The sequence below is a fragment of the Pleuronectes platessa genome, chromosome 22, assembly GCF_947347685.1.
Source record: "Pleuronectes platessa chromosome 22, fPlePla1.1, whole genome shotgun sequence".
NCBI classification, from domain to species: Eukaryota; Metazoa; Chordata; class Actinopteri; order Pleuronectiformes; family Pleuronectidae; genus Pleuronectes; species Pleuronectes platessa.
Window position 1 is genome coordinate 8,148,449 of NC_070647.1, and position 27,728 is coordinate 8,176,176.

The 27,728-nt window shown below is 39.1% G+C and overlaps 1 protein-coding gene across 1 annotated transcript in view; it reads left to right on the top strand.

Annotated features, from left to right (window-relative positions):
* LOC128428908 (proton myo-inositol cotransporter-like) overlaps nucleotides 1–27,728 on the top strand; it is a 55,156-nt gene that overhangs the window by 1,303 nt on the left and 26,125 nt on the right. Inside the window, exons 2-3 of the mRNA XM_053415183.1 lie at nucleotides 10,516–10,675; nucleotides 11,964–12,172. Coding sequence (XP_053271158.1) covers nucleotides 10,516–10,675; nucleotides 11,964–12,172 — 369 coding nt within the window. The remainder of the gene's footprint in view (nucleotides 1–10,515; nucleotides 10,676–11,963; nucleotides 12,173–27,728) is intronic.

Sequence of the window (27,728 nt, forward strand, 5' to 3'; positions counted from 1 at the left end):
ACTTTAAATGTCAGTAAAACCAGCATCATTGGACATTAATGTTAGAATTACAGTGATCTGATCGGCTGCCACATCCTTTCTTCTTCCCCTAAACACATACGTTTTGCAGTTTCCCTTTCTACTACTTTCTCTGAGCTTTCTTGTTTCACCCCTCTCTTTGCATATCCCTCCAACTGCTGCATAAATGCTTTTTCATGAGACATGCCTTTTGTTCGGTATTCAATGTTTCTCATCAGTCACATCCTCTGTGCAAAGGGCTGTTAAAACTGGCTTTCCAGGCTGAGAGCCACATGCTGATGGCACTTGTCCTTGAGAGTATAGGAAGCGCTCTTCTCTGTGATTCGTGGAGGGATTTCATTCCAGTTTCTTACCTCAATCGGTCTCTGGAATGGAAGAGGAAGGTGACCAAAGTGAAGAGCTCTGTGTTTCTTCCTCTACACGACCTATAGTATTAATGTTTGAATTAAGATTTGCTCAGAGATGATTCAGTAGCATTTCTAATTTAGATCTTTGTTGCATGACATATAATCCTTCCACATCATAATTAGCATATGTTTGTTTATCTGGCATCAGGAATATGCAGATGATGAGTGTTTCTAGGTTAATTTTCCACTATAGGTTGGAAGATGTGAGGGGGTAGCAGCTAGATAAGTGGCTACATGGTGAAAGCAGGAGATGATAAATTAAAGCAAAATACCAATACTTGGGCCCTAACAGTCCTCTTAACTTCAATCAAGCTCCATTTATTAATCCCACATGCACACTCATGCAAAATGGGGGGAAATTTGTTGATGTTGGGGGAGTAAGGTGCCTTGCTCAGGAGAACTTAGACCCCACTCCACTTAGACAGTGGGGTAGGGAGAGTCCTCTTGGACTGTTTTGGACAGATCCAGGTGTTGTCCATCCAGGTATGTTTTTTTTTTTTAGTTGTCACTCCGTGGAGTCGTACCAGAGGCCATCCAGTCAGATTTTCTGCCCATAGTCCAATTTTTCTGCCACTAGCCCACCCCTCTCCCTGCAATGTCATGTTATCAATGTTTGATCGGTAGCCGCACCAAAATTGATGGGCATTTCCCTGACCCAAGTTTCCTCAAGTTGCGTGGAAATCCATTCAGTTGTTTTTGTCTAATCTCACTCTCAAACAAACATACAAACCAACCAACCAACAAATGTACAGTGGTGAAAAAATAACCTTCTAGCTATAGGTAAATATCTCATCTATAGTAGGTCATTCCTCTGGCCTTCTTTAATTAAAGACAAGTAATTGATCAAGATGTTAAAATCCAACTAGGCCAGTTCTGAATCAATGGCCATTAGTGACAGTATATTCAGCGGTCTCTGCGTCATCCTGATCCTTATAGTTCATTTTGAATCCTGGACATTTGTGAGGGCCATTGTCAATCGAAAGCGGCAGGAAGCGTGGTAGGAACTAGAAAGCATCACATACCATGTATACACAATGTAAACTATGTAACATCACATGATTTAATCTGCTAATTTACAACATTCAAACAATTTCATAATCATGCAACATTTTCAAAATCACATCGGAAAAAGAGCCTAATAATGAATCTTAAGGCCCATGCAATAATCCATCCCAAAGGTCAGCTAAAACTTTGACAATACTGTATGAAAACTTCATGTTTCCTGTGATGGATTATTATAAAGCATAATAACAAGTCTGTGGATGATGCTTTTTGTGAAGGATGAAAAATTGGCCCTGATATCTTCATCTATGCTGTGAGACACCCTTGTCAAGTATTCCTAAAACATATCTGCGTTTCCATTTATCCTAAAACAGTTCTTAAGCAAAGGTAGCTTTGTAAAGAAAACTACAAGCTAGTGCTCTCTTTCTTCTCTCTTATTCGGACTTTGCTGCAAGTGAATTCTTCATACGTATTTTCTCAGTGCAATCAATCAGAGCAATTACAGGGCATTTCACAAAACAAGCTTTCTCCTGTTCGAGAACTGGTGCACTTTATTCAACCAAACTGCTGCCACTTTTTCTGTCGAAAGTTGTTAAAATAGTGAATTAGACAGATGGCTTGGATCAGTCTAATTCTACCAGTTGTCTGGAATACAGAGATGTCAACATGTTAACAAAATTCTCCTTCCCATACTTGAATCTGCCCACCCCTTGAATCCCATCCATGGTATTCTCTTGCACTTTCCATCCATTTCAATTCACACATAATGAACCAGAATGAAGCCTTATGATGTGCAGTTTACTTTTCATGGGGAGGACTACATTACATTACCTCCAAATATGATATAGTGATTGTTAATGTTAAAAAATTATAGTGTATAAACCTTCTCAAACTGTTTGTGTACCAATTGCAAGCTGAAACACTTCCTAAAATATATATATTTCAGAAGATTTTAATATTAAAAACATAATAAGTGAGTAAATGATGCAGCCATTTCCCAAACAAACACAGGAAATTAGTTTTGAAAATGCTGCTATCACTTACACACACACGTACTGATTGCTAATACAGGGAGGAAACTAATCACCCGTGTCATTTGGGCTGTACCATTATAATTAGCTGTTTCATTATAAGTGTGTCCTCCCCTTTATGCCATCAAAATCTTTTCCCATACAGTAATCTTCATCACACAAGTATGCACGAGCCAGGCCCTGATAGATTATGAAACACATTCTGGCACCACAATTAGCTGACGGAGATGCTTATAAGGCGGCACTTTTTCATTGCACGCAATTATTCCGGCATGGGCTTGTCACTCGCACACTCACATCAACATGACTGCCTCAGGAAAGCCAAACTGCTTAGCATGTCTTAACGGAACTTGCCAAAAAGGTCATCAGAGCGGTTTGTCAGACCAGTAAAGGCCATATACCCACGACCTGCCTCCCTGTATTTCTACCCAAAGGCCTCTGGTATGTCTGCTCCTGGCCAGTTGTTGTTGATCTGACCTTTGCCTGAGTGCAGGGACTGTTGCATGTCTCAGCAGACAGAAGGTATTGAACCAGACAGGCAGGATTGACATGGATTTATGACTTCACTTGGCAACTACAATCAAATTAAGAGGTTTTCTAGCTGCACTGAGTATTTGTGGAAAGATGTTTCAATCTTAAAGCGGAAATCTGCTATTGTTTGCCAGTTTGGACGAGTTAACTTGTCATATGCATCATTATTGACTCTCTCATCCATTTCCTCATCCCTCTTTCTCAAACTGAATAGATTATGACAATTTTAACATTATCATCACAACCGGATCATATTTCTCCATGCAGATGTTTCAAAATAAATTTGTTCTGGACAACAGACCCACATATGTAGGTTGAACTCGTACTTGTATTTTAATTCAGGTTGATTTGGATTGGTAATTATAGTAGCAGGAAGTGTGGTTCATAACTACAGCAGCCCCCACTGCAGCTACTATGGTGTAAAACTCATATTCTTTTAATTAAGAAGTCAAAAAATATTTGCAACCATGATCTATATTTTTTGTAATTGATCATGGTCAATGCCAACTGTATTGACCTTGATGTTTCACAATACAAGGCACCCCCTGTTCCGCCATTTGAGTGTTTTTTTATATTGACCCAGCAGCAGTAGGAACAGCTCAGTACAGATAGCATAAAGAAATTTAAAGCATTAGATGAAACATTCTGTGATAATACAAGCAAATTGTACTTAGAGATTCAGAGAGGACTTCAAGATTTTTAAATGAATAATAATGGGTGTAAAGTGGAGGGAGGTTATAGCCTACTTTTGATGATATGATTGATAATAATAATAATGTAATTTATCTGGACAGAACTTATAACAATGCTCAAAGAGGCTTTCGATAAAGATTAAAAACAGAAAAAAGGTAACAAACCAGAAATATAAAAAGCAAATACACATTTAATCTGGTTAGCTTTGCTTATAATAAAAATTGCATTTGTTACATTTGGATTACGATGATTAGGGACTGATTTGTTGGATCTAAGTGGACTTGAAATAAAATGATTAACAACATTACTAGTTCTTCAATGTTATATATATATAGTAGTTATATTGTTTGACCGTTTACCTTTCTTTTGTGCAAGTCAAAAAGGTAGTTCCTCTTAGAATCTCCCCTTAAAACACTGGACTCTGTGTGAGCTGTTTGGCGGAGTTTGGCGAAAATTAAAGGGTTACATTTGTTTTTGTTAAAAAGAAATCGGCTCTGCCTCTGATCCCTGCAGCTTCATTTGGTCATAATCCATTCCCTCAGACACAAACACAATAAAGCATTCATAGTCACGCTTACTGTGTGTTTAATCAGGTTTTCCAGTGAAATTATCCAGCAGTTGAAAATGTTGAATTGTTTTGTCCTTGGAAACAGCACATGAAGGGTCTGCATTAAATAGTGCTGTTAATTACATTGTGTTAACATTTAATTATTACCTGGAGGCTTGCTAATTAATTGGTTGGTTTATATAATTAAGTCACAATTCTTGCACTAACTAGACAGGAGTTAAGTGCAGACTCAATGCAGAGTTTTTGTTTAAGTGCAGATTTGTTTTGTAATGTGCAAACAGCATCACTAAAATGTTAAGTGTTTAGGAAATTAGTTGTTTTTGGCTTAACATTTGTGCACTTTTCCTTTTTTTCCACCGCAAAATGGTTGCATAAGAGCCGGAAGTAACTGAGGGTGTGGAAGTTACAAAACTCAGTCACAATATCTAAAGGCAAACAAATTTGTTGACAGAATCCAATGGGAAATGAGGCAGACGTTAGTGAATTTAATTAAGAGGGGGTAAAACCTCTCCTGCTTCTACCACTGAATCAAATCACCGCTCACACCACTTACCCATTTAAATGGCAATAGCAGCTTTATCTGGTGGAGTTTTCTCTTTTTCTCTGTCTGCATTTTCAAGGATCCTCCATTAGCCTTTAATTAGCTTCCTCCATCACAGCCAGCTACTTAGCAGCAGATAATCTCCTGCCGGTGTCTTTACTACATCACAGTGACGGAGGAGATAGTGAAGTGTCTGCCTTGTACTCTGATCAAGTGAGTCAGTCCCGAGCTTTGTACTCTGTGCCTAGAGGCTGCCTTCACAAGACCAGACAGACCCTTTGTTTAAGTGTGCTATGCTGCTTTGAGGCTGATCCTGACCAGACAATGACTTATTTTGTGTGTGTGTTTGTGTTTGTGTCTGTGTGTGTGAGAGAGAGAGAGAGAGAGAGAGAGAGAGAGAGAGAGAGAGAGAGAGAGAGAGAGAGAGAGAGAGGCAGAGGGGGGGGGGGGTGCTGGGAGCTCTCCGTGGTTCTGAAAAGAGAACTCATTAATGACAAAGGATTCAACTGTGTTTTCGAGGGATTGAAGCAAGCTAGGAAAGTGAGCCTTTATTCAAGGCAATTCTGCTTGTTTTTAGTGCAGTCCTATTTCCAGCAGAGAACTTCAGAGGGATATGAACCCTTGAGATGTTATCAAGATGATGCTACTTAACCTAGGTTATTTTCTCTGTGCAGTAATAGTGAGGTAGGACAAGAGCAACTCCTGTTGAAACTAGTTTGCTTATTTTAGCTGCCACTACCCGTGGGTCTGTCTAATCAAAGTTCAGCTATTGTATGACTAATAAAACATACATTTTCATACACTCAAATCTAAATGTGGCAATATTTTACTCCAGAAAAACGACAAGTTTAAGATTGCCAAATAAACTCTGAAATAAAAATGTAAACATAAATTATTTTCCTTTTGAGTTCCACAAAAAATAAATGCAGTACATAGCTGCCTAAATTAGCTATTTTTGTTTCCAGCTAGCTGCTTGGTAAGTTAACTACTATTTGACGTAATTACAAACATTTATAACTCATTTAATGTATAGCATAATGCTTCTTCGTAGACGTGTAAAAATACTAGAAATATGTACGATCAGAAGAGAATGAAACACAGAAATAAACAGCACGAACCAGCAAAGAATTCGGTGGCAAATTTCTGTGTAATTCACCATTTACACTACACAATAAGCGATTCAGCAAATTAATTATAATAGTCGAAAAGAATTGCAGCTCTGGAAAAGAAAGATGGAATCTACATCAAGTGATGATCAATAAGCTTAAACAATTTAAACATTTGTTGGTCAGTAAACACAAAATTGCCTCATGGATAAGCTATTTTTCTGTCTGATTAAGAACAATCATCACTCATTTCATTTGTAGAATGACGCTATTTCAGTAGACATGAAAAGTACTAGACATGTCAAAACAAGACACTCCTGCATTAGCAGCTTAAAAAAGAATAAATGCTTACTTAAAAAATCCAATAGAAAATAAAATGATCTTGTTGGACTCTAGAGACTCTAGCCAAACATATTACATTTTAGATGGCAACTGTACAGTATTGAATTTGACTTTTTTACTGGCCTGTAATGGTATTAGCTTTGATGGGCTGCGCCATACTTTCTCTGTCACCACCTGCAGCAAGATGTGAAATGGAAATGATTCATTACCCAGTAGATGCATTAACACCAGTGTCGTATCTCACCAACAGGCATATGGGCTGCCTGTAGCAGCAGACGTGGCTTGCATGGAGACAAGCTGCTGATGCATATTGTTAAAGTAGATAATACAAAGGTAACGAGGAGGGAAAGGTGGAGGAGGAAGAGGGGATTAAAGATAGAGACAGTGAAGCTGATGAAGATCTTGAGGACTTGTTTGTGTGATTGCACACTGAAATCTGTGCATATGTCTGTGTGTGTGTGCATCTGCTTAATGTGACACAAGGTGGATGAACATAGAGCGCCATAGCACAATTACAATTTGTCAGTCTGATAGAAAGGAGTGAAAATTTAAATATTTATCTGATATTTTTGTGTCTCAAACTCAATGTTGCATTAACTGTCGATTGGTGTTGGTAGAAAATGTGATTGCAAGTTTTAACAGGTAGTTTTTACAGTTCTGTGACATTTTATTGTCTTTTTCAGTTGATAACCAAATTCTCTGCGGATTAGTCTGTAATTCAAGAATATCACCTGCAATTTAGGATATACTTCACAGCAGTCAGAGTAATCAAGCAATTATTTAGTCATTTCCCCTGGATATAAATACACACATTATTTAATCTTCTGATGCTATATGTTCATTTTATAGTTGTGATTATTTCAATACTTTTTCTTTCATGTTTTTCCTTTGTACTACAATACACAAGAGGCAGATATAACCATGTATGTATTCAAAGATGGCGCTCACTTCGGAATGAAACTTGCGCACCTGGTGCATGATGCCAAAAAAGCTGTCCAGCTTCTGGGTTTGCTTCTGTATTGTGCAGCCCGCTGTGATCCCCTGTTGACCCCTGTTGGTCCCTGCAGGCCCTGAGGTATCTTTCCAACAGCTGTCAAACAGATGTCTCATTTAAAGTGGTGGTCTATGGTTTTTTTTGGGGGGGGGGGGGGGGCGCAGGATATTTTTTTGTTGCGACACCACAAGACAAACTGGCATCAAGGCTGAGTGGTGACACCACATCCAGCGGTCTTCAGAAATCCATAGATGCATGAAGATGCTCCTTACTTGTTGGAAATATTCCTCATGTTCACGGCACATGGAACTGAATTTTAAGGTCTATGTTTGGATGTTGTTGTTGTTTAAACCAAACTGCACCTTGGGAGTTGTAGTTGACTTTTTTCTTTATGTTTTTACACATACTGGCTTCCTCCTTTTTTATAAATAATAAACAATTTGTAACATATGCATTTCATGTTTATTTTAGCCTTGGGAGGTTTCCAACTGCCTGTAACCTAGCATTAGGCAAAGCAAGTTTATTTGTATATCATATTTTAACAACAAAGCAATTCAATGTGCTTAATATTAAACAATACAAAAATACATATTTCAAAATAGATTAAAAAGAGTTACAATGCAGAAATTGAATGAAAGCACAGAGGAGGTTGGGACTATCACAGCTCTAGTTGAAGCTGTTCTTCTAAATACCCAACAATAAATGTTGTTTCCTAAAATGTCTAAGATTATATATGCTGTCACCGATGACGAAAATATTCTGCATTTATTACGAAAATTTGTTATTTTGAAAGTCCTAGCTCAATTGTAAACTTCTGTCACAGAGGTTATGGTTTTCTTGTGTGTCTTTCAGCAGCATGTCTCAAAAGCACATCAATGGATTTCCTTCACATTGCCCTAAGCAGACAGGCTTCATGCCAGATAGCAGTTGATTTGATTCTGGCGATGATCTAGATCTTGGATTTCCGCCATCAGATGATAATCTTTTTTTAGCCATAACTAAGATAAAGACTTGACTCTAAACCTTCGGGGTAAGTTTACACGGTCAATAAATCGATTGGCAAATAAAAAAAAATGTAAGGGACTTGATTGATAACTCGGGGTGTAACAGCAGACAGGGAAACTGGTTTAGGTCTGGGAGTGTCTCTTGTCTGATCATTCAGCACTGAACGCTAGACTATGCAGAGACATGACCACAGGGGTTTGAACCATGACTTTCTCAGGGTATTGTGTCGTTGGAAAAATGTGTCTTTTTTTAGATAATGTTTTTTTATGTCGTGAAGCACAATGATTTTTAACCAAACCCAAACCTTAATAAAAAATAAAATAAAATCCTTTTCACTCCCGGTTATCGATCAGTCTTCCGAGGGCTGCCACAGTGTGGTGCCCGCCCAGTGACAGCGCGGCCGGTTTCCCAGCAAGTGGTTTCCATAGCAACAGGTAGCATGTAGTCATGGCGGCCGCTGAGGGCAGGGAGGCAGCAGGGAGCGGAGTGGAGGGGAGGGCAGGTGTGTGTGTTTGTGTGGGTCTGGGTGTATGTGTGTGTGTGTGTGTGTGTGTGTGTGTGTGTGTGTGTTTGTGTGTGTGTGTGTGTGTGCGTGTGCGTAGAAAGCAGTGGCAGACTATTAATAGAGCTTATCAGGAGCCAGCTGCAGAACGCTGCGGTCTCATGGTACCTCGTCAGATTCATCCTGGGCAAACACACACAGTTTGTTCTGCGTGTATTTGAGTACACGTGTGCAGGTGACTGTTAGTGTGTGCTGTTGTGATTGCTTCTACTGTATGTGTGTGTGTGTGTGTGTGTGTGTGTGTGTGTGTGTGTGTGTGTGTGTGTATGTTTGTGTGTGTGTGTGTGTGTGTTTGTGTGAGAGAGAGATAGAAAAAAGAGAGAGACAGAGAGAGAGTGTGAGACTGGATGGTTGCCTGAGTAGTGCACCAACCATTACTGAGATGGGCCATAGTAATTCTCTGTGTCTGTTGTGTTTACTCTACATCGACATGACGTGAATGTTGCTACTGTGCATGTCAAAGGTAAAAGTAATTTACCTTTTGGCTAAAGTAATAACAAAAGAGATAGACATAACAAGAATTTGATTATGACTCATAGTTTTTTTTTTGCTGTGGTTTATATGACATCAAATCCTATATCCTGATATAATAATGGTATTATCTCTACTTGTATCATGTATTATGTCTACAAACTCTATAAAATGACCATATTATCCAAGCTTAGTTAAATTTGAGACCAATTGTGGGATAAAATATCAATATTCTCTCTGCTTCTATCTCTTTTTTTCGCTATCAACAGATTCCTAAGGAAACAGTCAGCCTTTGTAGTTGTTCAATGTAGCACTGTGATGACCAGCTAGTTGCTAACTTCACCTTTGTTGCTTGGTGCTGAACATGTAGCATGAATGTTTCTATCAAAACTGTGAACAGCCTAAAACAATGGGGATGTGAGCGTCACACTCCATAAACGTGTGTGTGTATAAAGGTGGATGACATGTCATCTTCTCAAATATGAGGCGGACACATCTTGTTTGCATCTTGGTGGCTGGCATAAACGGTGGCTACTCCATGTTAGTGGATGGATGGAACTAAAAAGTCAAAACTACACTTCAAATAAATACGGTTTCTGTTTTTTAGGTAGTTCTTATCACAGTGCTGTTTTTTTAAGTGTTCATGTTTCTGATTGGTTTTAGTTGTTTTCAATTCTTAAAAAACTTGGTGATCGACACAGCATCTGTATCCAGAATATTTTGTCTTCAGTTTTGTACAATGTGAGAAAATGAGTCGTGTCGTCCATCTATAAATGCAATCATTGGTTTAGATTGAATATGAATGGTTAAGTTGCAGCCATAAAACCACAACTAAAGGCTAAAAGATACTAAAAGAATTCAAGTACAGCAAAGATTATAAGAATTCTCTGTGGGTTTCTCTAATTCAAATTATCTTTTTCACATTACACATGGTTATTTCATCCATTCTTATGTAAAACGATTGATTCTAACAGCTTTGAATTAAGCCAGTTTATGGGTTTAACATTAGGATTTAGTGATGGTTTAGCTTATAAATCTGCTGTGGTAGATTCATAAGTTTTAGATCGCATAGAAAAAAAAGAAAATAAAGCAATCTTCTTACATGTAGCTCTATATTTCCACTGAGAACAAGAACAGTTACTGAACAAGGCATTCGCCACTAAAGATAATCTTCAGAAACACTTCAAAAATGTGTAAGAGAGCCGCATGCTAAGCCTACCCTATCCTTCTCCCCCGCTGCGCAGGCATTGCTTCGATGACAGTGCCTGTGTACATCGCTGAGGCCTCTCCGCCCCACCTCAGAGGTCAGCTGGTGACCGTCAACACCCTCTTCATCACCGGGGGACAGTTCACTGCCAGCCTCATTGACGGCGCCTTCAGTTACCTGCAGCGCGATGGGTGGAGGTGAGACACACACAGACCTTGTGCAAAAACTTTGAAGATACAATTTGGCCACAAAAACTAAACAAATCACCGCATTTTGTCTGTGCAAATACACACACTCGAGATAAGTCTGCAAGGAGACTCATCTTCATACATGATGGTCATATGGTGAGATATTATATCTTTTATTTAAGTTATTATCATATCAAATGCCAGGAAAAGTCAGCCTGGCTTACACCCTCATTTCAAATGTCATCACATGCACGGGTGAGCCACTATCATTTGCTGAGAGCAGCCAAACTTAACGTTAGAAAGATAAAGTATGCTTCCCTCTCTCTGTCCTCTTTTATCTGCACTGTTTGCGTCCTTTTTAGCCTTCAGACTGAATGCTGGTTCACAGCATCCAGGGTGGTTGAATATTGAGCTTTGAGAGGCTGCAGATACGAATCGTCCTTTTTCACGAGGATTTTCTTCAGCTGCAGTTCTGATGGAGATTGTGTCGATCAAGAGACCGGAGATTTGTGTGATTCAGACCAGCTTTTCTCAAGCAATTTTTGAGTAAAGGGGATGAAGATTTTTATTTATTAACGTCTTTGAGGGCGCAACAGAAGAATGGCCTTGTGTGACGGGTAGTTCACACAGTATAAATATATATATATCTTCCACTCCTTGGAGTTGTATTAAATGACTGCCTGCTGCGTCTCCACTTCTTCTACTTCTACAGATTAAGCTTTCATTATGGTCCTCTCCTGCCTTGTTCACCTCTCTTATACCCTTTTGTGCTTCACTGTCCTTAAACATAATTTGGGGGATTTATAGAGTGACCCTTTTTACAGAATGATTTGAACCCTGTCTTTTACTGTGCATGAGTGGATCTAGAGAAGCAAAAGAGTTCAGTGTATCAGAGGTTCTATTTGGGCAAAGTTATTCTGTCATGAGATCAGAAATCGTGGCTTAATAGTTTTGGTTTGTTGTCAGAAATGCAAAAGTTCAATCCACTTATTACAATACTTCATATATGTTCAGGGTTCAAATTAAATACTAACTAGATGTAAATACAGTATTACAATTATTTCAAGCAGAAAAAGATGAATAAAGCCTTGATATTTTTCCCAGTTTTTACTTTAAATGAATTATACCACCTGATGATGGCTGGCTAGAAGCGCAACATTAAAGCAATACAGATATATATACACACACAAATAATTCACTCCTACCCCAATTTACACAATTTGTAGTTAGCCAAAGGAAAAGAAAAATCAGAAAATGTGATAACGTAGGTTCTCTCCTTCCCTCTCGACCTCCTCAGGTACATGTTGGGTCTGTCAGTGGTTCCCGCTGTGCTCCAGTTCATTGGATTCCTGTTCCTGCCGGAGAGCCCTCGCTGGCTAATCCAGCGTGGGCTGACCCAGAAGGCCCGCCGCGTGCTCAGTCAGATCCGAGGCAACCAGAACATCGACGAGGAGTACGACAGCATCAAGAACAGCATCGAAGAGGAGGAGAAGGACAGCGGAGGAAGTGAGTGGACGGAAGGGGCGAAGGAGGATTGGTTCAGGGGTTTGGCAGTAATTATTAATATGTCTTTTATTAATTTATTTATAACCATTGAAACAGCTGTCTGTGAGCCTATTCAAAGGGTTTGATCATTCATCAAACAATCATTGAGCAGCTTTTCTGACTCAAATCCTACTGATTTGATTCTTTTGTCCCAAAATTTCCAAAAGGGCTTGTGTGAGACGTCTTCCATCTTAAATACCTTTTCCTGCTTCAAAACTGGTATTTGAATTCATGAAAATAATGAACAGCTTTAGACTATTTCCTTATCAGGTCATGCATCATGCAAAACACAACAAAGTGAAACCATCCTATCTGCAGATTTCTATTGATTAGGTAAGTGTTACAGTTTGGAGGTCATTGATCATTTTTCAACCAACTTAAGACCTCCTCCACTGAGAACAGTGACTTGAGCATTGAGTGAGAGTTTGAAGTATGTTTGAAAGGAACTGGCTTTTTCATGATCTCCTATACTTAACACCTGACAGAGTCCCAACCCGGGGCCTCGAATTCAGCAGCCTCCCTTTCAGTAACTTGTATATCTTCAGTGAGGCTGATTAGTAGGTTCATATTTCCCTCCTGCAGTGTGACAAAGTCTTCCCAGATTGAAGCAACATAAAGTCTTTCACTTGCTCTCTAACATTTCCTTGATTCCTAGGGTGACCTGTCAATCATGCAGTGTGAGCACGGCGGCTGCTTTAGTTTGAGTTTCTGTGGTTAAAGATGTTCTATTCACAGTTTCCTGTGGTAGTCAAGATAACTTTGTAGTAGTTATTCATAAACAACTGCCACTGCCAGAAATTATAATGATTTCTGTACAACAGTGAATGTTTCAGCAGCATATTGTTGAGTCTTCTACCATTCAAAAATATCAGAGATTAATACTTTGAGTTTAATTATATTTTCAGTTATTGCTTTTATAGTGCTACACCATAGGTGAATTGGCCTATGAGCTTTATTATCAAATTTTGCTGGTTCATTTCCAGCAAATTCCTGAGAGACGATGTGTGTGTGTGTGTTTATGTGTGTATAGTACAATCTTCTCTACCTCTAAGCTCTTTTCAATCCTTGTTCAAACCAGTCTTACCTACCTACACAATTTATAAAAATCTTGTGTTACAGTCACTCCCTGTAACCCATTGGCGCTTTTCTAGTCTTGATGACCACTCAAAGCGCTTCACACTACAGCTTTTGCCCCTTCACATGCACATTGCATCAATGTGCTGCACTCTTTTCTATGGGTTTTCTTCCCCTTGTGATATTAAAGACGCCTCAGTCCATGTAAGTGAAAATGTATTTGAAGATCTTTTGATCTGCTGGTTGGTGTAAAGAGGCAGAGAACAAACATTTATCCTTGTTTTAGAAACAGCTTGTTGACAACAAACCAGTGAATGAATGCTATGAATCATTTCATTCATGTGAGAGTTGAATACAGAAAATCTGAACCTTTCATCGCTATTCAATTTTACTATGAAGGTATAAATGCAATTAGACCCTCTTTTAAGCTGCATCATGTAACAAATAATGTTTGGCAAGCACTTCGCTAAAAGAATACATTTTTAAAAGGAGTTTCAGCAAAGTGGTCCAACTGTGTCAATTAAGCTGCAGATGCTAAATGATAAAACATTACTTGACCTCCAGCCAGCTGATTCAAATTGAATAAGCATTACTTTTGAGAACTGAAACTGCCAAAAACTTAAGTACTAAAAGATAAATAAATGGCTCATTATATATGAGTATAGATATAGATATAAGAATATATAATTGAATTAAGAGTTATTCACAGAATTAAATACACAGTTTGGTTTGGAAGAAGGTTATATATGTATATTATCCATTCATTTATATACTTTTGGCCATTTCGGTCCTCCATACAGTATATTACATGATGAATCAGCTGTTTCTAGAACCGTGCTGTATGTGCAACTTACCGCATGACCAATATATAAAGTCTGAGGCGGTTTGTAATATGAAAATAAAATCGGGAACATTTTTAATCATTTGACAGATCTAACTTTGTGAGGAACCAGCCAGAAAGGTCAGAGAGTACATGACACGTTACTTGACCTTTTCAATTTATTGTAGATTCCCCCACTCTCTGCAGAACTAAAAGTTTGCTCACGTCCTTTCTTCTAAAATCACTGTGGTTCTAACCTTTTGTATTTGTTGTGCACATATGTGCAGATCCATTGCAGCACTACTTGGTAACAAAACAGCTTTTGTTTGGTGTTTGCTTTTGTGAGGTCTCAAGATCTCTCACGACTAAATCCCAAGTGAAGATTCTTCTAATGTGTGACCACCATCTGCGCCGCATCATTTCATGGCTCTGCCACCAGTACGTTTAGCAATTTACATGCTCTTTTTTAGGGCCGACATATGACCTGGAGACCAGCTGTCGCCTAGCAACCAGACAGCCATGCAGATGGAGAGGACAGAGATTGGTAGACAGACGGATGAAGTAAAGAAAAAAAACTGATTTCTCATATTTGTATTTTTTATTAAAGAAGGTCCTCTGCCCCCATTTCCAGATAATAATCTCTGGAGTTTGAATGTTTCTGCGAAGCCCTTTTATTCCCACATGCATTTCCTCATATTTCATATCGTGTCATGCATATAATAACATGGATCAATTAAAAAGAGGGAGTGCTTGTTTATGTCAGTAAGGGATTCCTAATGTCAGCATTCTAATCTTCTGTTCATATCTGGCTTTAGCGTATGTCTTGGCTGATCTGATCACGAGCATGCCTCTCTAAGTAGGTGTGAACAACAACATTTAAAACTGAAGATTTCTGTCACACAATCAGTTCATTCCAATTGAACCAAAGTCTGTCTGCACATATTTGATGAGGATGTAAACGATGCGGAACTTTGACTGTGAACGTCGACAAACAAACAACGAAGCACTTTGAAGGGCCCAGGAGAGAGACATTTTTTGAATTTAAATGAGAATGAAGAGAGCTGTCTTGTCCATTTTACATTGATTTCCCCCCCAGATATACAAAAATCTACGTTGTGTCCCCACTTTCTTCTCTTCTTCAAAAATGAAGCTAAATTATCTTATATACTATATATGAACGCTGCCATCTTCTGCTTTTGACAGAGAGAAACTTAATACTTTTTACATGCAGTGAAAGAAAATCTGTCAAGCTAAGTATTAAGGGTTGGAAGGTAATGTGAAGGCCAGAACAGCATAGATAAACAAGTGAAAAGAAAAGCAGGCCGTCCATCATCTTGTCTCTGCTGCCCTTTAGAATACTTGTTAAGTCTGCTGTTACAGTTAAGTCTGAGGACTCTCGCTGAAACCTGGATCAAACCTCACGCCCCATGATTATTCTTTCCCCTGAGAGAAAATACTCCTTTGTGATTGGCCCTTGGTCTTTCTAACATGTCGTCTGTGGCCTCCAGCATTGAAATGTGTGTGTGTGTGTGTGTGTGTGTGTGAGTGTGTGTGTATTCTCACCTAGAAAAACAAAGGCGTACCATGCTCCTTCGCTGACATGTCAGTTACCATGGAAACAACACTCACTTCCCTTTTCCCTCTCACCTCCGACGTAACACTGATTATGGTGTGTGTATACCTCCCATCTTCCCTGTCGCACTCACACAGTGTGATATTTCAGCTGATATTTCTTTGTTTCTATGATTGATTTGTTGTATTTTGGGCACTTAAATGTCAGGGTTAGCTGGAAGCATAATGAAAAGAGCTGTGAGTTCCTACTTCGTCCTTTGAAACAAACTCAAAGATGTGATGATGATGCGGTGTCACCTTCGAGTCAATGAGCTGCGATTACTGTCCTTTCAGCCTGAGAGGTGCATGGGCGAGGAGGAGGAGCAAGGGGGGGGAGTTTGGTGGGAGGAGAGGTCGAAGACAAAGAGAGAGTGAAGTGGAAAATTGAAGTGATGAGGCAGCAATTATGACGGAAAAGCAATATTGTGGCAATATCGCCGGCCAGTTCTGTCAGCCATTATATTGCCATTCTTCATGAGAAACTTCACAGTGCACCCTATTGGGCACATTGATTTTTTGTTCATAACAATCCTTGTTTCAAGCAACACTGAGCCGACAGATGTAACCTCACAAAAACAAAGGGCGTGGATGGTCGCTGACTGATGGGGCAGCTTCAAGCAGTAGATCATTCTTAATAGAACTATGTGAAGGTCCATTTTCATTTCTGTAACAAAATCATATGGAGTCCATTTTTTTAAAAGAGGAAAGCAGTAAATATTTAGTGAATGTAAGTCTGAATACATTTTGTTTTATCTCTGGGAGATTATTATTGCCGAATCCATTTGAATACGCAGCAGACTGGAACCAGCTACCTATTGAGCTTTTTTTCTATGTATTATTAAGGGCTTTTTACACACCTGGTATTAACATGGGCTTTCAATTGACTTGTGAGCTTTAGCAGATGATAAAATGTATAACCACATGGATGCAGAAACCATAGAACTGAGGGAAAGCCAAAAGATACTTACTGGATCTTAATGAAAACATCTACATCGATTTGTTCTGTTTTGAAGAGCATGCACAAGTGTTGGGTGGAGTATTCCTTTGCAGCAGCATGACTTTCAGTCTCCTTACTCAGTCTCCATAAATCAGCTTTGGTTTGAAAAGGAGAGATGAAAGAAATCGCTCAATGTCAAGTCCATTGAACTCAATTTAGCAGAGTACAGACACCGCTTTGTAGACAGGTTGGTAGGCAAACAGACACAGCCAGTAATCAGGATGAATGGAAATATTGTTTAAAACAAATAAAGCTCCATTTGAAGGTTATATAAGCAGAGAGTTTGATTCAAAGTAGAGACAGTACCATTACATGCATAACCACAATATCAGCTGAAGTGTAGGGATTCAAATTAGTGTTATAACGAGCCTGTTTTATGTATTTTCCTCATTGTAGCTCAAATATTTTCATTACTTTTCATTATTTTCTTTTCTCTCTTATATATTTGTGGTCCGAAGTCAACTCTTACACCTGCCTCTCTGTTTGACTTATGATTGTTTTGACGATCTGTTTCCAGGTTATTAAACAGTACACTGTGTTAGTGGTCCGCATTTATGTTTCTGCGCTTTTATTACCTCTGCACACATACTGCTTGATATATATCTGAGGGAGTTTTAGGTTCTAAGTCCATCACAGTCCTAATTCTCCCTCTGATCTTAAACAATATATCATATTTGAACATTTTATGAAACTCCACTGCTGCTCTGAGTCTGTTTAAACCCACGAGGAAATCATAATGAGACCGGGGCCTTTCTTTTCGGGCAGGAAAAAAAGTATTTGTAGTCAGGGGACAACAAATTTACGAATTTAAAATTAAGTTAATACATTTCTCCTTTGGTCAAAATAATCTTAACACAGCTCTACAGATAAAAGGCTCGAGGGTCCCTATTAGATAAGTTCAACAGGCTTCAAAGTTTGTAGCAGTCGGCTCACATCCATGCATCGCTATTTCCTGACATGATCTGGGTTGACGGCCATTCTCTTCAATCAATATTTAATTGAATCTTATCATCCTAAAAGGCACTGCGTCCTCTGCTAATATACTTTTCAATGTATATGCTTTCTGCTCCTTTGTTCTTGTGTTGAATAACCCAAATGGACCGCACGCCTGACAACTATGGTCACGAGGGAAATATGAGCAAATATTTAGATATGTTACAAGAGTAGAAAAGAGACATTTCTGCCCGTGTTGCCGTCAGTTTGATGAACAATGAGCTGATGGCAACATGGGCAGCAGGGTGTAGTGCAGGGAAATGAAACCAGCATCCCATATGGGATATTATTGCGGAGAATGCATTAGCAGAAGATGCAAAGCAAGGCAAGCGGCTTCTGATGAAAGCGAAGAGAGGGAGATTAGGGAATTATCTTTATCTTTACTGCAGTAATTGGTTTCTATCCAGGCCTACATAGACTAAAAACAAATGTAACCCATGAATGCATTAAACTCCAGATTCAATTTATCCATTATTATATTCCTCTTGCAAATTATTAATTCACCATCCATCAGCTGGAGGATTTTATTGATCTTTGAATAACTAGCAGGCGTTTGTAGTTGTTCACAGTATTCATTGCGTTTTGTTGAAAAATCAATGAGGAGCATGGAGATTGTTTTTATTTTTTACTGAAAGTTAAGAGCAGAGTTGGATAAATGTTAAGCATCTTACAGATTAGATAGTTACCGGCATGAGAGAGGTTGCTGAGGATACAGGGAATAGGAGCTTTTTTTGTAGTTTTCACTTTTGTACTTCACACTTTTGTAATTATCGTAGCAAAAGAACCAGAAATACTTAAATCCACAGCCAACTCTTTTCTCTCTGGTTCTTGTATGTATTATATAAGATTAAACAATCTTTGAATAAGGGAGTTTCGGAGGTGCCATCTTGCTCCGATTACATCATTTGGAGCAATACTGTGCAGAAGAGAGGGGGCCTCGATGGAGTTGGATTTAAATACGTTGTCACTGTTCAATTAGAGAAATAAGTCAATGGGTCTGAAAGTTTGAGGTGATTTTCAGTGTATTGCAGTTTTTCCGCCCTAGACTAACCATCAGTCACAATGGAGGAGGAAAAACTAAAGATTATTAATCGCACCTCCAGGGGTTTTCACTTGTTTGAATTGCAGAGCACTATGTGATTAAAATAAAGGCCACTCTAATGTGCAGCCATATTCTTCTAAAGATGCTTTTCCATGGTCTCAGTATTCTCATGCAGCGACGGCAGAGAAGCAGTGACTCATCCCGGAAATGCTGTGTTCAATTAAATACCGCTTGTTGAATGGGTATGTATTCGGTACAGAAACTCCAATGAGCCCTGACTGAAATTAACAAGCACAATAATGGTTATGACTCAAATTGTCCTTCGGTAGATGTGGGTTTATTAGGCAGTAAATTATTTTAGCAAAATGATTATACTAATAGGCTTTTATTGGGAAACAGGGAAATGAGAATTTCAGATGACATAGGTAAAGGCACCTATGTTTCCTTTCTCCCTCCCCCAAGCCTATCCAGCTCTCGCATTATTGTGTGTGTGTGTGTGTGTGGTTGTGGTTGTGTGTGTATGCATTTGTGTGTGTGTGTGTGTGTGTGTGTGTGTGTGTGTGTGTGTGTGTGTGTGTGTGTGTGTGTGTGTGTGTGTGTGTGTGTGTGTGTTCGTGTGTGTGTTCCCCTAAGGAAGATTCCTGTCATATATATAGGGCAGGTGTGCAGCTGGGATGTCATGAATCTCAATAACTCATTTAGATTAATTACCAGCAGACCGACTGAATGACCCCAGAGATTTCATTACAGGCTAAAACTCATACATGGGAAGGGGTAGATAGATGAGGATATGTGTCTGTGTGTGTTTTTGTGTATTTATGTCTCGGTTTGGTTGCAGCTTTTGCACAATGCCGATGATGATGGATTTAGAGTAAACACATTTGGAGAAGTTTTCTTCAAACCATGGAGAGTTTCCTGTTACCTGTTTATTTTACCTGTAGTTCAATACTTTAGGCATCAATAGTCAAACAAGTGTATCAGAGAAAATGTCCTTAATGTTTCAGGTAAGCTGTAAGTTGTAGCCTAAACCTAAACCTTCTCCACTGCAGGTTTCATTTTGGAATCATGATCTTTGGCGCAGTGTTAGCTGCAGAGTCTCCCTCAGCTAATTAACTTTGTGTTGTCGCAGTAAATGCTTCTATTAAGAACCGTTATTACCAATATAATTGCCTGAATTTTAAGAGCATTATTCGTAACTGAGCCCTTCCACTGTAAACTCTACAAAATACACCACATATATATATATGAACTATATGTTGTGCTGGTGAAGTCATTTGGAGCCAGGCTGCTCCGTATTGATCAGGGACAATAATCTCAGACAATCTCAGCTGTCAATCATGACATAAGACCCCATTTTAATAGCATCAAATAACAAGAAACTCTTTTTAATAACAAATTACCAGATGAATGGACACTTAAACATACATCAGTGTTATAAGAAACACCTGAAATAAAATAACTGTTGCATTTTCTGTCATTATGTCTTGCCACTGGTCTAATATGCAAAAGAGACGGACTTGTGCCTCTTTGTCTTTGGGATCTTTGTTAGATATGAAAGTCCATGAGCGTAGACACTACAATATACTGCTAGTTGCGGGGGGGGGGGGGGGGGGGGGGGGGGGTTATGACCTATACTGCAGTAAGCCACCAGGGGTCAATCAAGATATTTTGGCTTCCCTTTTGGAGGTGCCACGTGATCCATCTTTATATAAAGTCATTAGGTATTAGGTGATTTATTTACAACTATATGATCTGGAATAATCTGCTTGTTGCACAATAATAAGCCCATGTCATGAAAAAAAAACTGCTCGGAACTTCTGTAAGTCTCATTAACTACATCTCATACAGACAGCGGATGGTAAAAGAGCCTTGAATTTGGCGGAACGAATGCAGAAGGTTAGCTTAACCTAAGAAATGTCCTGAAAATGCTGCCAAGTGTAATAATTGAAAATTCCAGTCCAACTCTGCTGTGCACTCTGATTTTGATTGAGCAATATTCACATTACGGCAGCACCCTTCTCTGATCGCCTTCAGGAGACAAATCTCTGTAACATCTGTCTCTTCAACACACATTTGTTTCCTTGCTTCACAGTGAAATGTGCCTCTGGCCGTCTCAAAAAACTGCGCCAGCATTTTGGAGGTATGATAAGAAGTTTCAAAGGAGAATTTCATTGACCTCCTATTTGGCTGTTACAGCATGTATCTTTCCCCTGAAATGAACCTTTCTGGTGGTTCGTCTTGGGTCTTTAAACGCCTCCTTTTTCCTCCTATTTATTTGTCAATTTGTCTGAATCGCAGAATGTTCAGAGTATTTAGTTTGCTTGAATGTATCAGACATCGATTTGTTTACCTAATCTTTTTTTCTGTGCTTTGTTTTGAGCAAAGCTGTCTCGGCACATCATGAACCGCTGCCTCTCTGCTGTGTGTTACAATTGTTATAAATGTAAACTGGTGTAAACCCACTCCTTCTGCCTCGAGGCTGCTCAGACAAGAAGTGTGAAGTGACTCATGCAGAGAGGAGACAACATTTAAAAAGATTTTGACAAGCTCGAAGGTATGAAGCTCTTTGCCACTAAACTCTTCTCTGTTTTCAAAGAGACGGATCAACTTTTTACTTGAATTTACTGTGTGCCAATATAGATATTCTCAAATGGTGTTTGGCTATATGTCTACATTAATTAAAATAACATCTGTTAAAGCTGTCGGAGTTATTTAAACTTAACAGTGCATCAGTGTGCCGCGACAGTTAAAACACCAGTGGGTTAAATATGGATGGCTCCCAGTTGACTGCTGTTTCCACTGACAACAGACCCTTTCTCCCCTGTGGTTCTCCTCTCACCTCCTCTTAACTTGTGTGACAGCAGCTTTTTATTTCCCTTTCTTCTCATTTCCTCTACTTTCATTTTTCCCATTTTTTTTTTTTTTTAGTTTATTTAATTAATTTTTCTTTTTCATTCACTTCCTTTCTTTTATAATTTGCTTCTCTGTATTCATGTACACTGGGCCATGCATTTAGCCAATGGACTCACAGATTGTTTGCATATCAGCAATCTTCTTGTGATTGTAGGAAGTTGCACCTTTATAACGTGCAGATTTATAAGGTCAGCAACACTTAATACTACAGTACTATTAGTCGAGTACTTGCCATTTATTTCTTCCAGAAAAAGATCACAAGACTCAGGAAGTGACCGTTGCTGTCTATATATGGTATACACAGGTTTTTCAAATGTGGAAAAACCCGCAAGGAAACAGCACACAAAAGGAGAAAGCAGGGACAATGTTACAGACGTTACACTTTTATATATTTAACTTAAGTCCCTCTATTAAACTCAACATTGACTGGATGTCTTGCCAGTGTAGCATATTGCAGGATGCAAAGAAAAAAAGCGCTTTTGCACATAAGATGTAAAAAGCAATAAGTACACCGATTTACATAGCTATTAATGCTGAAGTCAAATACACATCATGACGTTATGCCAGGAAATGTTTACTGTCAGCATCTAGACTGGCAAAATAAAGAAGAGAAGAAAATAGCACATTCACCCGATTGTCATGTTTCCATTTTTGCTGATTGTTCGATCAAATTCAGGTTGTGGCCATAAAACACAACCACACAGTATTCAAACTAAAACAGGGACAGCAGAGTTTCCAAATATCTCAATTTCAGGGATTTGAAAACTCCAAAGGCTTTTTAAAAGTGAAATGTGATTGCGTGGATGTAGCCTTTATATCAGAAATCACATTACCCTGCAGGGATGAAGGTCATCTCTGTACCTTTTGAAATGCAGATCGCATTCCTCTCCCCTGCGCCTGAACAGACTCTTTTACCAATGAGTGTCTTAGAAATGCTGATGTCGCCAATCACTCTGCGTTTGTGAGTCATGTTTGCTGTTATTCATCCTTTACACAGATTGGGGTGCAGATTGAACCCACTGTCTGCATTCAGAGTGTGTTTCCATCTGTTTAGTGATTGACTCTTGACTTGAGTGGAATGTGACTGAGCATTCATATCGTCCTGTCAGTATTAGCTTGATTTAAATTCTATTGTATTCCATTTTGTATTCAGACTTGCTTTTCCAGCATTAGTGTTTAGGCCATGCTCTGCAGTATAGGAAACAGTTGTAAAATTCTGAAATCCACATGTCAGTTATACAAGGTTAAAATTAGTCTAATCAGCAGTAATTCTCTTTTTTCACAAGACATGTTGTCAACCCAAGTTTAAAAAAAAGTGCCTCAATCAGAGTAGACTTCTGGAGAAACAAGGGGAGAAAGAGTAGAACAAAATGTAATTTATTGTGAACAAGAGGAATAGACTTTGGCACTGAGACTCCAGTAGGAAGTAGATGACCATGGCAGCAACTTCTATGAATTAGGTGCTTCGGATATGAGGGCGACTTCCCCCCCAGAGAGAAGACACTTGTGGTGGTGATGAGGAATGGAGCACGAAGTTGGGACGTTTGATGAATGGCTTCTGGGTGTTTGAGGTGGTGCAGGGGTGGAGGTGGATCCCTCAGTGATAGTGGTATTGAAATGACAATAAATGACAGAGGGAGAGGGAACATTAGAGTGTAGAACATACAACAATAGCAAAGAAACATTACTGACTTATTCTGCTGATAGGTCGAGAGGACATGCAGTAGGTCAAGCTGATAGTGGGCGCCCTCTTCTGGATCCCGGGTTAAACCTTAGATGGTATGATGCACTTCTACACTGACTATTTTATTTATAGTTGTCTGAAATGAACCAAATTCTAATTCTTTGAATAAATAGTGACAGCCCAATTGAAAATGAGCACAGGTTCCCCCCTTAACATATTTTTCCTCTAAATACAATCTGAAAACAAACTGTCCTCTAACCCACACTCAGTTGTGCCTTGTTAAGAAACCATAGGATCATAAGATAAAATACTGATGTCATAGAGACAGGAATAGAATGATAGTGTTAAGCCTTAGAGTTGTTGCCGCTCCTGTGAACTGTGTGTCAACCACTAACAGTGAATAGTTTGTGCGGGTCATCGTGTTGCTGAAAAAGCAGCGAGGAAAAGCAAAAGTGACAAACAGAGAACAAAAGAGCTTCTTTCTTCGAGCCCTTCACTCCTCTGTCCCCCCCTAGGTTTAAAGCAGGTTATTAATAATTGAGCGAGGGATAGTTTTGCGGTGGCAGATCTATCATGAATCCTCCTCTGCGCCTGTCACTGCAAGGATAGTCGATGGATACTGGACCAGCCTCTCTCACATCCCCACATGGCAGATAAAGACAGGGTGTGGAACAAAGAAATACAGGACCTCAATGTGCAATATGTTGTTCAAATGTAGTTTCACACGTGTTAAGGTTAAGTGTACATGACATGCAACATCATTACATGTAAACATTTTATATGGGACTTGTGATTACAAGCTGTGGATGGCTGTGATTAGTCTTCTGCATAGACTGTAGTATAGAAAAATGGATGTAGTCTCCAAGTCTGGAAAGCGAACCCAAAGTGGAAGGGCCTGAGACATTAATCCTGTCATAGACCAGGAGGGGGCAGCTTCATTTCAAAATGCCAAACTCAACTCTCCAAAATGGCAGTTCACAAGCCAATGGATGAGTTTCCACTTGGTTGTAGGTCTATTCTATGACTGCTGAAAATGCATCTTTGAAAATCTAAATGGGAATCATTCTGAAGATGCCAGGCTATGAGCACCCACGAGTATGGGTCAAACTGGCAATGGCAGCGGCTGATTGTTGAGTAAAATTTGCTAGCAAGGTTGGAGTTCACCCACTGAGTCTGTACAGAAAGTGAAAACAGTCACATCCTTGAACTTTTAGCCGTGTCACCTTCAATGTGATGATGGACAGCGTGTCTGCAGGTAGAACTGCCTTACCGCTGAATAATATAAATCTCAGCTGGAAAATCAAATGGAGTTTAAAAATGTATGCACCGTTGTGTCGCTTCCTCTGCTCAGCTGCAGGTGCCTCTGCAGGTATGATTTTAATTCATAATCAGCCAGACACCTTTCCAACATGTCTCAAATCCAAAATGGAGAAAGATACACTGCCTGGCTCAGGTTGTTTCCAATTTCTATCCCTGACTTTTTCTGTATCTGCCTTGGTGCAAGTTTGAGACTGATGGGAAAACCTCCTTCCCTCTATTCATTGAATACTTTAATGGGAATTGTTTCAAACAGGAGCCATGGTGGTTTAGTTGTCATCAACACTTGGACTCCGGAGCTTTCAGAACCACTGTTGCTCTAACTTCAGTTGTGACAGCAGCTCCACTGCATACAAGGGGTTGCAAAATTTACTGTAGCTGCTTGTGTTTTCACATGAACGTATCACACGTGGTATTCTTTCAGCGTTAAGAAGTACAGTCATGTTTTGGAGTCATGGAACATGCTAAATTTTAGCTAGAAAGTCACCAGGCATAACAGTTTGATTGATTACATCATCCAAGGAAGATTGTTGACGTTTTCTTTGTTTTTGAAATGTGTTAACTATTGCTCATTTAGTCAGATATACTCACTGTAGTAAAACAAAGCAAATGAGAGGTGGGGGACTTTTATTTAATGTGTATTTTGACTTTTTCGCTTGGTCCATATCTTTGACTTCACTTTTGGGAGCTGTCAGGTTGTCAATCCGTATATTTGCTTTTATCTAAGTAAATCTACTATTATATTACTCTCAAGCTGACAAAATGATCCTGTATAAGTATCAGGTCCAACCACCCTATATGTTGTATGTTTTGACTCCATCCATCCATGTGTCTGTCTGATGCTCGTCTCCTGGCAACCACTGGCCCCTCAGTGCCCTCAGATGGACACAGCTGCGGCGCTGTACCTGCAGACAGGGGTCGTTTATATGGGCAAGATCTGATCAGTTCCACTTATATTGCTGTTTCTATGTGAAGCTGCATCCTTAGATATCCAGGAAAGAACTGATCAAGATTCATGCTCACTTGTAGATTCTTCATAGCAATATCTGAACAACAGACAGCACTTGACCAAAAGCACATACAGTATGTCAACTCTATAGGGGACTTATTGACACACAAATTGCCTCTTACACGTATCTGACAGCCTCTTCTTTAGCAGATTTGATTTTCCACTTCTCCCTTTCGACATACCTGTACTTTGAGTTCAGTTGTGGATAATAAAGGCTGCTATTGAGATTCGGAGTACAGATATATAGGTTTCCTCAGGTGCTGAAGAGGAGAAAACCTGGATAAGGCTCCTACATGTCTGAAAATACCATGCTTCTAGGATCCCCAACTTTCTTAAGACCATTTGTTCAGAGTTTCAGAGCTGTGGATCGACGCTGCCAAAAATCATGTGATTCAACAGCTCAGAGCTTTTCCAGAATACCGGCAAGTCTTTTCAGATCTCCAATTACAGGGTTTCAAACCCAGTATACAAATGGATGCACTGGGAGAACATCGCAAGTTTGAAATCCTGAAAATAGTTTGAAGAAACACTGTAAAAAGAGCTATGCAGATTTGAAGAAGGAAACTTAAATGCAAAATATTATCTGCAGAGATTTTTTTCCCCACCTTATTAAAACATTGTACAAGGCTTCTAAACTTCATTTCAATCATGCAAAGCCTTTTTTATTATTATATATCAAGCTTTAAAACACCCAAAGCCTTTTTTCTGTTTCAGAATATGGTATTAATTGATATTTATCCCATATTACTATAACTCACTTTAGTTCATTAAACACTACATATTACAGGGCATTGTAATATTATAAACATTTAGGGGGCCAATTTGAGCATGGAGATATTCTATTAATAATAGTAATATTAACAATCAAGAAAACATGATTTATTTAGTAATTTAGCGAAATACAAAGTATAGGGCACAGTGGTTTTAAAAAACAGGGCAAGTCCTAATTTCCATTCTCTCTTAATCCCGAGCTTCTCGTCTAAACCCGAGTGTGAGGAGTGCAAGGTGTCGTGATCCTGCTCTGATGAGGAGGTGAGAAAGGGGAGAAGCGGGGAAGTATGTGGAAGAAATAATCAGAGGAGAGGTGGAGGGGTTAGGCAGTGAGGCTGCATGTCGCCTGCCCATGGCTACGCTCTTTGATTGCAGCCCGCTCACTGATACAAGCGAAGCCCAATTGAAACCACACACTTCATCGGTACACGATGATTGGATGGATAGAAAGTGCTATTCCTGTCCACCTTAACACTTTGAACTCTGCAATGGAAATTACCAGTGCAGATATTGGTATTTTCACAAACTGTGATGTATCTTCAAATGCTTCATATCAATGATCCCTGTATAACCTAAGCTAAAAGAATATTTAAGTCAATAAACCATCAGAAATTATTTAAGTAATGGATTTAATCCAAAAATACGCAAATCTGACAGTTTTTTCATGAGTTTGTGCTAACTAAATGCATAAATCGTTTAAATATAAAATATAGAAATAGAAACAATATGTATCTCAACACTTCATATGTTATTTGACCGATTTTTCTCTACTCCTCTCTCGCCACTCTCTTTTTCCACCTCACATTCTCAACCCTTATTTCACTGCATGTAATGAAACATAATGACATCATCAAGATCATACAACTGCTGCAAAAACAAGGAATGTTTTAAGTATTGTAGTTTCTCTTTTATATCGATTTAAAGAGTGTTAGAAGCAGTGGCATTCCTCTTTATTGTACAACTTCTGTCTGTGTAATAACCCCTCTAATTTCGCCACTTTACAAAAAATATTGTAAATCATTGTAGGGATCACTTATCATGAGTTCTGCGAATAGATCCCCACCAGTATTTCTGGAAAGAGAGCTTCCATCTGATTCTTTGTTCATCCTTTTGCCTCTCTTCTCTCCCTGCTGTATATTTCATGAAGCTGTGGCACGTGTTTGATGAGTGAATAATAAGAAATATCTTCTCGGGGCTAACCATGCTAAACGGGCACTGTAATTGGCCGCGGGGTTGCTACACGGAGAAGTCAGGGCTTTTCCCTGTATCAAAGCAGGTAGGCAAAC